Source organism: Dendrobium catenatum, unplaced genomic scaffold (assembly GCF_001605985.2).
Source record: "Dendrobium catenatum unplaced genomic scaffold, ASM160598v2 original_scaffold_61322, whole genome shotgun sequence".
NCBI lineage: Eukaryota > Viridiplantae > Streptophyta > Magnoliopsida > Asparagales > Orchidaceae > Dendrobium > Dendrobium catenatum.
The window spans coordinates 1,417,947-1,433,520 of record NW_021379772.1 but is presented as its reverse complement, the minus strand read 5'-3'; the positions used below and the strand labels follow the sequence as shown (position 1 = coordinate 1,433,520).

At 36.6% G+C, this 15,574-nt stretch overlaps 1 protein-coding gene across 2 annotated transcripts in view; it reads right to left on the bottom strand.

The window, feature by feature from the left end:
- Nucleotides 1–15,574, bottom strand: part of LOC110112942 (exocyst complex component SEC8) — a 120,754-nt gene that overhangs the window by 54,154 nt on the left and 51,026 nt on the right. For both annotated transcript variants that reach the window (XM_020845341.2, XM_020845340.2), the window contains 3 exons: nt 15,340–15,503; nt 15,076–15,191; nt 10,665–10,732 (listed from right to left, as the gene is read on the bottom strand). In XM_020845341.2, the coding sequence (XP_020701000.1) occupies nt 10,665–10,732; nt 15,076–15,191; nt 15,340–15,503 (348 nt within the window). The remainder of the gene's footprint in view (nt 1–10,664; nt 10,733–15,075; nt 15,192–15,339; nt 15,504–15,574) is intronic.

Here is a 15,574-nt window from a genome sequence, read left to right as displayed (position 1 = left end):
GAGAGAGAGGAGTGACGAGACTAAATCTCCTATATATTGCTTTTGTGATTTATAATTGTATATTACCAATTATCAAACTAAACTAGCATTGTACATATCAACATAAGATCATTCATCAAACTGTCATGCATGTTTAACAAAATTGCGTATTCGGGTATTGAAGGCGTTTTTATTCAGTGAGGCGAGGCGTAGTCTCAAGGCGTTTGAGGGAGCTCAAAATCAAAAGATTGCGTACACATAAAATGAATAAATTTTTTAATACTATGATGAAAAATAATATAAACATAAAAAGCATAGATAATGAAGTGAAAATCAAATTATCTAATAAAGACAACATGAAAATATTATTCAATCTCAAAATTCTATCTTTCCTAAATCCATTATTCTTTTTCTTTACATCATATATTCCAATTTTCTAAAAAAAAAGACAATGAACTATACATACAGAACACTCACTAAATTCACGTCACTGATCATAAGGGGTCTTCATTTGAATCATCATTATGATGAACTGCTCTCAGATCCTCTTGCCTCACTCTTTATAGAGTCAATGTCGGGCCATGTTTACTTCAGATATATGTAAGTTTTATATCATATATAGCGTGAGGCATAAGCCATCAATGCCCCCAATGAGGCGAGCGGCCTTAAGGGGGCCTAACAAGTTAGAGGCGCAAGACTCATAACAAAAAGCTCGAGCGTAAGCATCGAGGCGTTTTATACTGGAATTGCGCAGAGGCGGGCCTCAAGGCGAGCCTACACTATTCGGCAATTTTAAACCATGACTGTCATCACTAAGGGGTTCTTCATTTGAATCATCATTATGATGAACAACTCTCTCCCCTTCCATCTCCTAATAAAGAGCCTAATGTAGGGCATTTACTTCAAGATTTATGTAAGTTTTTAATATATATAGCTGAGGCGTAAGCCTCATGCCAGTGAGGCGAGGCGAGGCGGGCCTCACCCAAGTTGAGGCGCAAGCCTCATAAAAAAAACTCGAGGCGTAAGCATCGAGGCGTTTTTTATTGGAATTGCGCAAAGGCGGGCCTCAAGGCGAGCCTCATATTGCGCAATTTTAAACCATGGTTGTATGAGTCTTTGTGTCTCTTGATGCAACGCCTTCAGAAAACAAAACAAACTCATCGGGACATGAGTTTTTCAATAAGGGGAGTATCTGATGCATACAAAGGAGGGGTCAAAACAAGTTAGATTTTATTTTGGTAAATTTTGGGTCCTCTGCTAGATTCAGCTCATTAATGTCTAGTAGAGACCCTTTTTTAGCTCATAAATTGATGTTTATTCCCCCATGTGTTGTCCCTTTTGTTCCCGTGGATGGCTCCTTGGTTCCCGTGGCTTGACCCTTTGGTTCCCGTGAATGACTGTTGGGTTCCCGCACCTTGGCTCTTGGTTTCCTGCGGTTGGCTCTTGTTTTCCCGTGCCTTAACCCCTTGTTTCCTGTGTTGTTTTCGGGTCCCTAGCTGGGCTGTTTTCCCGAAGCAGCCAGGGGGCTCTTCCCGTGGATTTAATGTCCTGTTTCCTATGCAATGTTGGGCTATTGTTTAAAGATTTTTGGGCTGCTGTTTGAAGATATTTTGGGGCTATTTTTGGACAGAATTTGGACAGTTTTTGGGACTGATTTGGTAGCTGTTTTAGGAGGAATTCCAAGAGACTTTTACTGATTTCTGTGCAGTTTTTTACTGCAGTTTTTAGATGTCTTTTGGCCTTCTATCTTCCTATTTTAATTAGCTTTTAATTAAGTTTTAGTGGCTGTTTGTATTCCTTCTTTTGTGCCTATAAATAGGAGTTGTTTGTGGCTGTTTTAGATATGTTATATGATGTGATTTTTTGAAATATAAACCTGCGGGTTTCATTGGAAAAGCTTGCAAGCTTTGTCCACATCTTCTTCTCATCTCCCCAGGAAATCTTGCGAGCTCTTTCCGCCCTTCGTCTTGGCTTCTAACCACTTTCGTCTCTCCGCAAGTTTACACCTCACCTGTATCCTTCTTCTCTTGGAAAGCAAGTTTAGGATGTTTTGTTTTGAAGTCGAAGTTTGTAAGAGCCCTTGTTTGTAAGTCATTTTATAATATTAAAGTTATGTTTTATTTTGTTAGTTATATTTTGTCAAGTTTTGAGTATTGATGTCTCTTTATTGTTTCTAGAAAGGTTTTCTTTTTGTGATAAAAAATTTGGGTTCCTTCCCAAATTTTTGATTGCATCAATTTAATCTGATGTAGACAAAGGGGGGGTCAACTCATGTCCAAAATAAATCAATTTTGGCCCCTCCCGAGTCTTCAAGCTCAAAGAATTTTGAGCTGGAATTTAGCTCATTTATGAGCTAATTTTTAGTTCATTTATTGGACTAGATGTTAGCTCATTATTGGCTAGGTTTTAGCTCATATTTATCTTTTATTTAATGCACTTTTATTATAGTTTTTAATGTTTTAAGTTATGGTGTCTCTTGGGTTCCAAAAGGGCTTTTGGAATCCCAAGATTGATGTTTTATTTTCCCATGTGTGGCTCCTTGAATTCCACCATGGCTTTTACTGTCTTTGCCCCCTTGGATTCCGGCCGGCTGCTGGTTTTCCGTGCCTGGGATCTTTCCCGTGACCGTGACTCCTTGGTTCCGGGCGGTTTCCTTGGTTCCCGTGGTTGCCCCTTCGGTTCCTTGGCTTGGGTTGTGTTTTTCCGTGAAAAGCAATTAGGTGTTTTAATGCTATGTGATGTTTAGAATTCCTATGAAAATTAATGTTAAGTGCCTTTTAATATTACCTATCATACCTATATATATGGGGGACTTGAAATGTTTGAAGTTAGTGAATGTTATGTGATTTTTGGAATGTAACCTGCGGGTTATTGGAAAAGCTTGCGAGCTTTGTCCGTCTTCTTTCTCATCCCCTCCGAAAATCCTGTAGGCTATTTCCACCCTTCTTCTTGGCTTCTAATATCTTCGTCTCTCCGCAAGTGCCACTCCACCTGTATCTTTCTTCCAAGTGCAGCAACGTTATGGTGTCTTTTAATTGCGAGTCGAGTTTGTTAAATTGTCGTTTGTAGTCTTTTAATTTCATCTTCTTACTTTTTCTTTGAAATGTAAGAGTTTGTTCTAAAATTTCTAAGTTATCTCTTCTTTTTGTCAAGTTTAGGGTTTCTTCTTTTGTGATAAAAAAATATAGGGTCCCCTATATTTTTTGGTTGCATCAAAAATTCAAGAATTCTCGCTCCATCCTGGCATCCTAGTAGAAATCATAGCAACGGTGCTGAATACTATGGCACAACCACTAATTGCCTCTTGTTCCCGCTACCGCTCTTGTATGTTGTTTGAAAGTGCTGGATAAGCTGCTGTTGATACCATTTAAAATCGCCAAGCTCTAGTGCTGTTGGAAACTGCTGGATAGCTGCCGTTACCACAGGACATAAGCAGTGGTTTTGCTACTGTATTGACACATTTAGCTGCCTCTATTTCTGCTGTTTTTGTGCTTCCGCTGTTCTATTGTGTTGCTGCTGCTACAGATTCAAGTGCTGCAGCAACATTCCCAAAGGAAACCAGTAGTGCTTTCTGATTGTTGCAAAAAACAGAGAAATTGGTTGAGGATTGCACATTAATAATAAGGGAATCTTGCTACCCACACAAGGAAGCATCTCGTGTTCTATTTTCAGCATACCAAAGATCAGAAACAGCTAAAAAAATGCCATAAAACCAAGCTAAATTGCTGTGGACAGTAAGAGAGGAATTCAAATCAGAGAGACGGAGAGATCTACAGCAATAAAAGTCCAGAGCAGTAAAAAAAGTTGCATCTAAGATGTGAATCATCACTTGAGTATTTAATTGATTGACAGATCAATAGTGAGCCACAATAAAAACTCGTAAAACTTTTTCAACCCTATTCTAGCCTCTCATTGTTGTAGGCTTAGGCAATAACGTTGAAAGTTGTCTACATATCATATAATCCTACAATAAACACACAAATTTTGGTCACTGAAATTGTTAATACTAATCAATACTCCATTATACACCTCCTTGATAACTTCAAGATATGTTTAACACAATTATTTTTCCGTAAGGTGCACCATCAATTCTTGTGACATTCAATCAAAAGCCTTCTCAATGTCAATAAAAAAAAATCAAAATCCTTTTCTTCTCTAATATTTTTATATTATTTTTTTTAGAACAAAAACACTTTTAAAATGAATCTTTCTAACATGTAACCAAAATTTGTTATCTAACACCAACAAAATTTTTCAAAGGAGAATAGGCAAAAATAGTCTGTCTACTACTCATATATAGCCAGTTTTGTCCTAGAGTATCACATTTATCCAATATAGTCATTCAAATATAAAAATTTGATCCAAAATAGTACCTTGAGTAGAAACTGATAGAAATTGAGATATAAAATTGATTCTAGTTTATACCCTTGATTATACAAAATTCAACCCAATTTAGACATTGAGGGAATATTTTAGATCAACATCGTATGGTCAAGTGACTAAAATAGAGAAATGTGATATCAGGATGATAAATTGGTTACATCTAAATAGTTGGGGGACTATTTCTTGCCTTCTTTTCTTTATCAAAGTATTTCCAATTACCCTCTAATCTCTCCAAATAACTCCGAAGAATGACTCGTAAGTTTAATTCATCTATTATTATCACAAGATTGCACATAGGTACTTAAAAATAAATTACAAAATGCCTCCTCCAATAATTAAGAAATAATTAATCTTCAAAATTTCACTGAAAATATTTATTAATCGAATCATTATAATGTCACCCATAACATTCTAAATCTCAATAAGTATCTCATCTAGACCTAAAGTTGTCTTTATGGATCTTTTTAAAATCAAACTTCGCTATAGCTTTTTAGATCAACCTATAATATACTTCATTATTTAGTTTCATTGTCCTCATCCAAAATTATTTATTTCCTAAAACTCATTAAACAATTTCTAAAAATAGCATTTTCAGATTTCCTTAATCTCTTAATTTGTAACTAAGAACGTAATATTTTAGTTTCTAAAGCATCTACCTTTATCAAAACATTTAAATTCCTTATTTGTTCACTTACCAATTTATATATTTCTATTTTTTTCCATTTTTCCCCTGCTCACTACCACTTTTGTGAGACACCTAATTTTTATAAAATCATTATAAGCATCAATAGTAATCATCATTTGCTACTCCTAGAAGTATATGTATTTGCCTTAATAACCTTGTTTACCTCCTTACTCAATTACAATGTGTTGTTATATTTTTAATCTCTGTAAAATTCCTACCATAATCAGCTTTATGGAAGAAAGCCTCACTATATTTTGAGGTGTAAGCCTTCAAATTAAAATATTCATAGAAAATATGAAATAAGAGGTACAATACTAACATCCGCCCGACGATGATGGCAGCTATGATCATTAATGGCAGCTATGACGATGATGGTTGTAGTAAAGGCAACAGGCTAGAGGTCGAGGCAGTAGAGAGAAAGTTGTTGCGACTCGCAAGCTAAGGTGCAAGCTACATAAGAAAAAAAACTTGAGGCATTTTTCAATGGAATTGCGCTAAGGCGGGCCTCAAGGTGAGCCCTCATATCGCACAATTTTAAATAAAATATTGACAAGAAAAGAGTTATATGCCTTATCAAGATTCACCGCTCAAAGAATGTGGGGCCATTGGGAAACATTCAGGCTATGACCATAACCATAATTTAATGGTGTAATTTGTAGTGAAATCACCCGGTCATAACCATTATTTAATAAAGTCATTTGGTCACAAAATTTTATGATTAAAGGACACATGCTACATCCTCACCAGCGATTATTTGAGAGTAATAGAGAGATACAGTTGACATGATATTGGTTATTTGTGAGATGACGTTAATCTTATATGTTTTATGCTTTTATAGTGGTAAATTTGACTTGAAACATTTTGAATTTTATAATTTAATTGATATTTTCATATTATTGTATGAATTTACACCTAAAATGCTTAAGGTTAGGATTTGAGATCATTTTGAAAAAAATGAGATCTCCAACTAAAATTTACTTATCAATATGGTCATTATCAAGGTATTTTGTTGATTGTATTTGACTGCTTGGAATCATATCTACTCTTCTTCTTTGTTCGCAAAGGATTGAGTCTGAAAGTTCATTTGGACTTTTAAGATCTTGTCAACTCTACCCCATATATAAAAGACTGGGTCCTTGAGATTTGATCTAATGACTATGCCTTATAGGTTTCAAACTAAGGGTTTGCATTTTGAAAGTGAGTTTTTGTAATTAAAAGAGATCCAAGTCTTATGTAAATGTAAAATAAAATATCTTGTAGTTTTATACTGAATAAGTAATTATTTGTCATGAAATTCAAGTCTTGACAGTTCCAATCCTAAAAATATAGAGAATTGTACTTGAAAAATGGCTTACAACCCTATCTAATAGACAAGACGGCTCGTTCAAAATGTACACACATGTTGGTGGATTTAAATTTTGAAAAGAGTTTGTGGGGTTTTTAATTGATTGCATGCTTTTCAAAATAAAATGAATTTATTATGCCTTTACTTTTTAGACTTGAACATTAACTCATTTTATAAGCTCACATGCAGTCATTTGAATTTAATGCATCTTGATGTATCTTTCAAATAATGCACATGGCTTCCGATGCATTTGCATCGCATACGTACATGTTTCTTGATATATTTGTATGATGCACTTCCACGATATATTTGCAAGCTTTTAGAGAGTGCATTATGCAGCTGAACGCTTTTTAATGCACTTACATTGTGCATTTACACATTTTTTTATGCATTTGCACAATGCACCTGCATCCTTTTTAATGCATTTGCATGAGAATTTGCATACTTTTTAAAGCAATTGCATATGCATTTGCACGGTTTTTTACATAATGTGTTTATATAGTACACTTACATGATGCATTTGCATAGTTGTTGGTACACTTGCATAAAGTATTTGTATGATTTTTTATGCACTTGCATGAAACACTAGCATGACTTTCGGTGCACTTATACGATGCACTTGCATGACTGCTTAGGTGTTATATTTGGGTAGAAGATAGTCTTGTTAAGTCCGTGCAAAACTCTGAATTCTCACATTTAACTATTTGTGCAAATATTTTGTCATTGAGACACAATATTTGATTTAGAGCTTTTTTAAAAGTGCCTTATATCCACTTCCATGCATGTATTGTAGATTCAGCAGCTTGCTTGCATTTAAATTCACACGAGCATTTAAATAGAACCCCTGACTCCCCCCCCCCCCCCTCTTTAGTTTTTAGCTGTTTTTCTATGAATAGAGACACTTCATTGGTTATTTTCATTCAACTTAACTCTTAGTTCACATGTCTAGGAGTTCTAAGAGCAGCAGTGAATTTCTATTTGGAATCATATGTTTGTTCAGTCTTCTGCTGTTCAATTTTGTGTTTGTTGGCCCTTAAAGTTTTATTTGACAAGACATGCGCTGCATTTTTTTTTAGTATTTATTTGATCATATTTTGTAATTATGTAACGTGTTATTTTCATTTTTGTCCTTCTCAAGTTTGGTTCATTAAAAAATTAGGCAACCCCCAACATCTGCCTCACGAAGAAGGTCTCTATGGGAAGCGTTGGGCCTTTCCAAACACTCAGGAGATATCTATGGGTAGTTTATTTGACAAGTGTTTTATTCTTTTAGTATTTATTTTATCATAATTTGTAATTTTGTAATGTTTATATTTTTTTTCACGTTTATGCTCATAAGGTTCTCTTCACTTTGTTATTTCAAAGTCCATTTCAAATTTGGTTCATTGAAAAATTAGGCAACCCCCAACGTCTACCTCACATAGGAGGTATCTATGAGAAGCATTGGGCCTTTCCAAAACACTTAAAAAACATGTCAGGCCAATATCTAAGATGTCGTTATCAAGGGTCTTCATACCCATCACATTTAAAAACGGTGTCCATAGGCATTCAGTACCTGAACGAAAATGAACAAAGGGGTTTCCTTGTTGGATTGTAATAATGTGCACAAGTACTTATGAGTGAGTTTCCCCGTCGCATTGGAACAACTTATGCAAGTATTCTTGCATTTTTCACCTTCCGTGTATAGCGGTTAATGTGATGTGAGGTAACAAGATTGCGGTGAGAAGATCAAACAGACTCAAATCTTCTTCTCGTTTTATTTTTTGAATTTTTCTTTTCTTTTTAATGGAACTTATCTGTTTCCCATTTTTGTAGAGAGGAAAAGAAAGGGAGATTCAAAGAGAGATGGCAAGAGAAATAGAAAGAAAGTACAAGACATAGTGAAAGAAAGAGGAAGGAAGAGACAGATAAATAAAGAGAAGAGTTGTAGTTGAGGGAGAATCGACCAATGAATTTGGAAGACAATAGCTGATGTCGGGAAGACAAAAACTCTCCTACATTGATAGAGAGGGAGAAAAAGAGAGTAGGTGTTGAGTTATGGGTTGTCGACATTGCGGAAGTTATCACTGACATCCATTGTTTTAGAGCTTTGCTAGACTTGAATTTGGAGAACATGCTTTGTTGAAGAGAAAGTGATCACCGACAATAGGTTTGGACTTCAAAGGATCCAACAAATGGATGAAACTGTAGGCATATAGCATTCAGTTAGGTGCTGGAAAAAGTGAGAGTAAGGGAGAGGGTAAGTAGGTGGCAGTTGTGCAACAGAGCTCAAAAGGTTAGGTGTTGGGAAAAAGTGAGAGTAAGGGAGAGAGCAAGTAGGTGGCAGTTGTGCAGCTGAGCTCAAATGAGCTTGGAGTGGAGGGTGTAATATCGAAGGCTAAGGAGGCCACATAGGTTGAATTCACAAGAGAGGGGCTGCACAAGCTGAGAGTTGCAAATACGAGAAAGATTGAGAACGTAACAAGCCAAAGAGGAAAATAATGAGAGAGAAAGAGAGGGACATGGAAGGGGTTCATGGCGAGCTCAAGATTTGAGAGGAAGAAGAGGGGAAGTTGGACTGTGTGCGCGCGGTAGGTGGAAAACAAATGAGATGGAGTGTGCTTTACACCCCCTTTTCTCTCGTTGATGCCTTCACCAATAGGTTCCTACGACTTCCTCGCATCATAAGGGTTTCAGGAATTTGGTAGAAGTGGGAGAGGAAAATCGTGCAAACTAGGTGTGGAAGGAAAGAGGGTTGTGCAAGTGTGGGGGGAATGTGAGGGTTACGTGAAGAAGAAGGAGAGTCATGTGGTGTGTGTGTATATATAATATGTCAACAATTGCACCATGTACCAAGAGTGTCAAAGGAGGTAAAAGAGGATATTTGTTCTTATATGAATAACGCAACTATTTCAAAGCATTTGGCCCAATGATAATTTAATGATAGAAGATAAATCTCATTATTTCCAATGCAATCGCAAACACATGGAGTCCAACACATATGCTTTCACTTCTCTATCAACTTATTCTTTGTTGCCTTTTAAGTACAAGCATTATCATTAACAACTTCGACCACTAAAAGCTCTCCAATCTCCGCTATGAACCTATGACTCTATGAATATGTCCAAAAATATACTATAAATCCTTCACATGATTGATGTTTCAACAAACTGCAAAAAAATAGTGACATGGAGATTATTTTTAGAATGTTAATCAAGCTCATATTTTTAATACCAAACCAAACATTAAACATGATTGTGCCTCTATTATTTATCCAAGTTCTTTTGAGGAGTTCCTCTATTATTTATCCAAGTTCTTTTGATCTCCTCAATATACTTTTCAAAGCTATTAAGTCCCTCCTTCAATATTCAAGTCTTGAGCTCATAAATGGATAAAAGGCCTTGACTATAGGAACCTGTAGAATGAATCATGTTGACATAAAATGGGGAAGTTAGCGTACTAAACGGAATTATATTTTAATAGAAGAATCTTCCAATGTTGATACAAATACACATACAAGCATCTCTCACATTTTGAGGAGATATTTGATAGGCAAACCCTCGCGCCATCATCCCTCTTACATTCATCATATATTGGTCTACAGGTTGTCTTGCACCTCTATTTGACATTTTTCGCAAAGAAGATAAGGAATATTTACCACTTGGCCCACTATTATTATAAAATATGTTACCTTCATGATTATCAAATAGTCATCATGTATGCTTTGATATGGTCAATTTGTTCATGTGGGGACATGAATCTCCTCTTTCACCTCCTCCAATAATCTAGCACATGATGTAACAATTTTATGAGAATCAGAAATATATTTTTACAGTATGATTAGCCCACCTTTAACAACTTTATCATAAATTCATAATAGTTGTACTTCAAATAGAGTTGTCTTCTCACTCTCTCCAATTTGCACTTCCACACTTTGTTTCCATGTCAAGTCCTTTCTATTTTTTATCAAGCATTTCTTTTTTCTCTTAACCATTTTAGAAAACCCTAAATTGAAAATGTCAATTCAAAACAGATGTTACAAAATGCAAATGCTAAAAAAAAAAAAAAGAAACCCAAACCAAAATAAAAAAATTTAGGTATAGGAAAAGAATGTCTACTCTTGCAACTAAATTGAGGTGTGCTTTGAGACACGCTTCGTATTACAAAATTTTAAACAATTGTAGAATACGGTGAAAATAGACGCATGTGAGTGCTTTCCATAAGAAGTGCAGTGAAGCCACCTATTTAAGGTAAGATGACACTGGAATAATTGCATATTAGTTAGATGCATACCTTGGTTGGGCATAGACGAGGTTGGATCTGTAAAGCGAAAAGCAAATGAAAGACCATCAGCTCCTTCCCTGTTAACCAGAAAATGAATTTAACTTTCCATATCATTCTAAATCAAGACACTAATATAAGCGGAGACACTGGATAAAATTCATTTCTGTTTGAGATTTAGTGAGTGTATCTGATAGGAAACCCATAAAAATTAAGATGAACCGGAAGGACAAGATGAGGCATAACCAAATGAGATTGCATAACTATGAGCAAGGTAACCAACTCAAAAGGGCCAGATCAACAAAAGTTCTTGCTGTGTTTTCCAGAAGACCGGAAAGTGTTAATGCTCTATTTGCACCAAAAAGAACAGATACGTCACTCAATTAGCATAGCCAATAGAATAACAAACAGTCAAACTGATGGGGACATCAGATCGTGGAAGGTTTATTGATGCATACAAAGGGGGGTCAAAACAAGTTAGATTTTATTTTGGTGAATTTTGGATCCTCTACTAGATTCAGCTCATTAATGTCTAGTAGAGAACCTTTTTTAGCTCATAAATTGATGTTTATTCCCCCATGTGTTGTCCCTTTGGTTCCCGTGGATGGATCCTTGGTTCCCGCGCCTTGGCTCTTGGTTTCCTGCGGCTGGCTCTTGTTTTCTCGTGCCTTAACCCCTTGTTTCCTGTGCTGTTTTCGGGTCCCTAGCTGGGCTGTTTTCCCGAAGCAGCCAGGGGGCTCTTCCCGTGGATTTAATGCTCTGTTTCCTGTGCAATGTTGGGCTGCTGTTTGAAGAGATTTTGGGGCTGTTTTTGGACAGAATTTGGACAGTTTTTGGGACTGATTTGGTGGCTGTTTTGGGAGGAATTCCAAAAGAGACTTTTGCTGATTTCTGTGCAGTTTTTTACTGCAGTTTTTAGGTGTCTTTTGGCCTTCTTCTTCCTATTTTAATTAGCTTTTAATTAAGTTTTAGTGGCTGTTTGTATTCCTTCTTTTGTGCCTATAAATAGGAGTTGTTTGTGACTGTTTTAGATATGTTATGTGATGTGATTTTTGGAAATATAAACCTGCGGGTTTCATCGGAAAAGCTTGCGAGCTTTGTCCACTTCTTCTTCTCATCCCCTCCGGAAATCTTGCGAGCTCTTTCCAACCTTTCGTCTTGGCTTCTAACCTCTTTCGTCTCTACGCAAATGCCACTCCATCTGTATCCTTCTTCTCAAAGTAAGCAAGTTTAGGGTGTCATTTTGTTTGAGTCATTTGTAAGAATCAAGGATTGTAATGTCATGTTATGTTGAAAGTCAAGTTTGTAAGAGTCTTTATTTATAAAAGTGTTCGTTTATATGAAATGTAAGAGCTGTTCTATTATCTCTAAGTTATCTCTTCTTTTTGAGGTATTTTGTGTCTTCTGTTATATAGGAAGTCATTTTCTTCTTGTGATCAAAAAATATAGGCTCCCCTATATTTTTTGATTGCATCATTTATCAGAGGCGTGGCCGCCGATCTACGGTCACGATCGAGTCTTTGTATTTCTGAGTCATTTATGTTATTTTATTATTCATGTATTTTTCTATTTTCTTAGTGTCATTTTGGTTTTTTACGTTTATACCCCTTTAGTGGGAATTGTCGTGTGTGAGCCCAAAGGGAAAGTTGGTCTTTTATTTCTTTGAGTCCATTGTACTTGGCTATTTATAGCCTCTTGTTTGATGTTTTGATTAATGAATGATTATGAAAAAAATTCATGCACTTGTTTTCTTAGAGCTTATGAGAGAGCTTGAGAGAGAGAATTAGAGAACTTGGTGGAGCCTAGGAGAGACCACCCGTCGTACCCAACAGTCACCACCGGTGGCTCTTAGTTCTCCTCCCCTTTCCCTCCCTTCCCCTTACCTCCACCGCCGGCCAACCTTCTCCTCACCCGAGCCCCTCTTCTCCACTCCAAAACCCACGGCCCAATCCACTTCCCAAATCCCTCACCCGAGCCCCAATTCCTTCCCTTCCAATTCCACGGCCAAGCCCCACCCGAGCCCTCAATACCACCGGCTCTAGCCTCTCCCCCACCTCCTTGTGATTTCCTATTTTGGTTGGGACTAATTTAGGGATTGATTTGAATTTGAAATTATTCAAATTTAAATTTCAAATCCTTTCCTAATTTAGTTAATCTATTTTAGGAAAGTTACTAATTTAAATCCAATTGAATTTGAAATTTAAATTGGATTGAATTATTTACTTTCCTAATTATTTAAACCAAATTAGGAAGCCCTAAATAGCCTCATTAAATTCACCCCCTTCCTCTATAGCCGACGGCCCCATCATGGGTTCCAATTAGGAATTTTTTCCTAATTCCCCCACCTTCTCTATTAGATACAATTCAAAGCCCCTCATCCCACCTTGGCCGAAATTTCCATTGCCCCTTTTTAATTATTTTCTTTCCAATTGATCTCCTCTTCTTTTGGAAATATTTCCAATTCTTCACCCCTCTCTCTACCCGCCGGCCCCCTCTTCCTTTTCTTCCTCTTCTTTAATTATTCCCAATCAAAGGGAATTAATTAAAGGGAGGATCACAGCAAATCTCCTCACCTAAATCTGAACTTATTTCAGATTTATTACTCTCTCCCTCCATAGCTTTCCACCTTGCAAAAACCTGAAATTTATTTCAGATTTGGCCTTAGCTCTTCTCCCCTTCAAATTGCAAGAGGAACTTCTTCCTCTTCACCAATCTTCAAGTGCACCAACAAGTGGGAAGAGTTTTGCCACCAAGCACACATGAATGGCGGATCCGGCTACTGAGTACGGCTTGACTTGGGACAAGGACGGCTTCACTGATATCCTATGCTCAACCTTCTTCTAAGTGAACTCAAGGATTGATCACACCGTCGAGGACTACTTGGAGCGTATTCTGGACACCTTAGTGGAAGCAAATGATGAGCACTTCGAAGGCGTCGAGTGGAGGATCTCCACCACTCCTTGACGAAGGTTTCTCTTTCTCCTTTCATTACATTTCCTAAATCTAACTTCTCTCGGAATTGATGACAGTCATGAAGGACGACTCCACGCCGCTCATGCTAAGCTTAGTAAACGTAGGGCTTGAGTGCACCTTTATGCTTTCTAATTCTTATTGTTGGATTAGAGATTTCTTTGAAAACTACTACTTGTCATTGTATTGTTTTTTTATTTATTTTGAAAAGTTTCAAAACTCTTGTCCTGTGATTTAGCTTAAGCGGGTGTGACCCCTATTTTGTTTTGATTCATTGTTTTAAATTGCTAGTAGTTTTGTTCTAAGTTTATTCTAATCTCGAGTTGTGCAAAATCCTATTGAACTAACAGCATTGCATACTTAGTCCTGCATCACTGATGCTATCAAGAATTTCTGTACTTTTTATTTTATTTGAACAATAGTGTATTTTGTTTTCTTTTTCTTTTTTAGCTATCCAATGATGGGAAAGCATCCAATGATCATGATAGGTAGTGCATATGGCTTGGTAGACCTTTGGTTTGTTGGCTCGATTGGTCCCTAGCTGCTGGTGGTTCTCGGGTTGGCTGTTTTGGAGCATTCGGTTTTGAGCTTGTTCCCTAAGTTGCTTGAGCTGAAGTTTAGTAGCTCATTAATATCCAAAAAGGTACATCATTATGAAGTTTACTTTTGGAGTGGCCTTGTCCCTTCCCCTTCCCCTTTTCTTCTTATCTCTTGGGATTCCGTGGCTTGTATTTAATGGGGGCTGAATTCTATGCTGAGAATTCAATGGAAAGCTATTAATTTTCCTTTGGGAATTCAGCCAGTCTTTGTCAATCTTGCAGTGGTGGACTATCGGTTTGCTAGTTCTATGCACTTTACTTATTTAACCTACAAATTCGATGCATGTGAGGAACCCGCTCTGACGGTTGTCTGAGGATAGCGTCTTTTTAAGTTTCTTTATTTCTTTAAAATCTCCTAGCATCTTTTGTTGTGTTTGTCAAGTTTTGGGTCGTTTGAGTTTATTTAACAAAGTTTGTTTTAAGTTCTTCTTATTTTGTCAGTTTTCTTCTCTTGTGTCTTTTGTGTTCAAGAAATATAGGGTCCCTTATATTCCTTGTCTACATCAATCACAAACTTTGACTAAAAGCAAATGCAACAGGGAATACTTCAATGAATCATTGTTTTAGACTAATGAAGGCCCTGGCCATCAGACTATAGAAAACGGGAAGGGGCAACCAGCAGATAAATTTTCACACTTCTTCATGCATTTTTTTTTCATGGTTATTACAAGAATTGACAAAAACAGCACTAGAACTCAACTCCTAGCCATTATAAATTGCAAAAGAGTAGAATTGAATGAAGAAAAGATGAATGGAGAAATTTTTAAGAAATCTAAAAATATTTTATACGAAAGTGGCATATGCTTTCTATGTTAAAAAAACTCAAACTATTATACTGATGCAACAGTACTTGCCTCTTCTCTTTTACAGGAGCCTTATTTGCAAGCCTAGCTGTTTGGACAGCAGCATCTGCAGTTGCAGCCTCTGGAGTTGCTCGCAATATCTCACAAATGAGTTGTTGGCATTCACTCTTTTTCCGTACAGATTTAAGAAAAAAAACATAAAAAATTTTCAGCTTATGCCATTCACACTTGTAATAGGCCATAATTTTGATATATTCACCATATAACCAGATTGTTACACTTCACTCCAAAGAAAGAGCTAGACTTCAGAACTACCTGCATGACTGCCAAAGAAAAAGCTACACTAAAGCCGCCAGCTGCTTGAGACAATTCAGAGTCTGAATTCCAGCTTGTTTCCCCATTCATAGAACTCGTGTTTATAATATCACTTTTCTGAGATGATTTTGAATCCAGAAGCTCACCAACAACAACATGGTTCTCTGGCATAGTTTAATGCACGGATTAAGGAAACTACAAATTGATCCATTAGAACAAGACAACTTAAAGAACA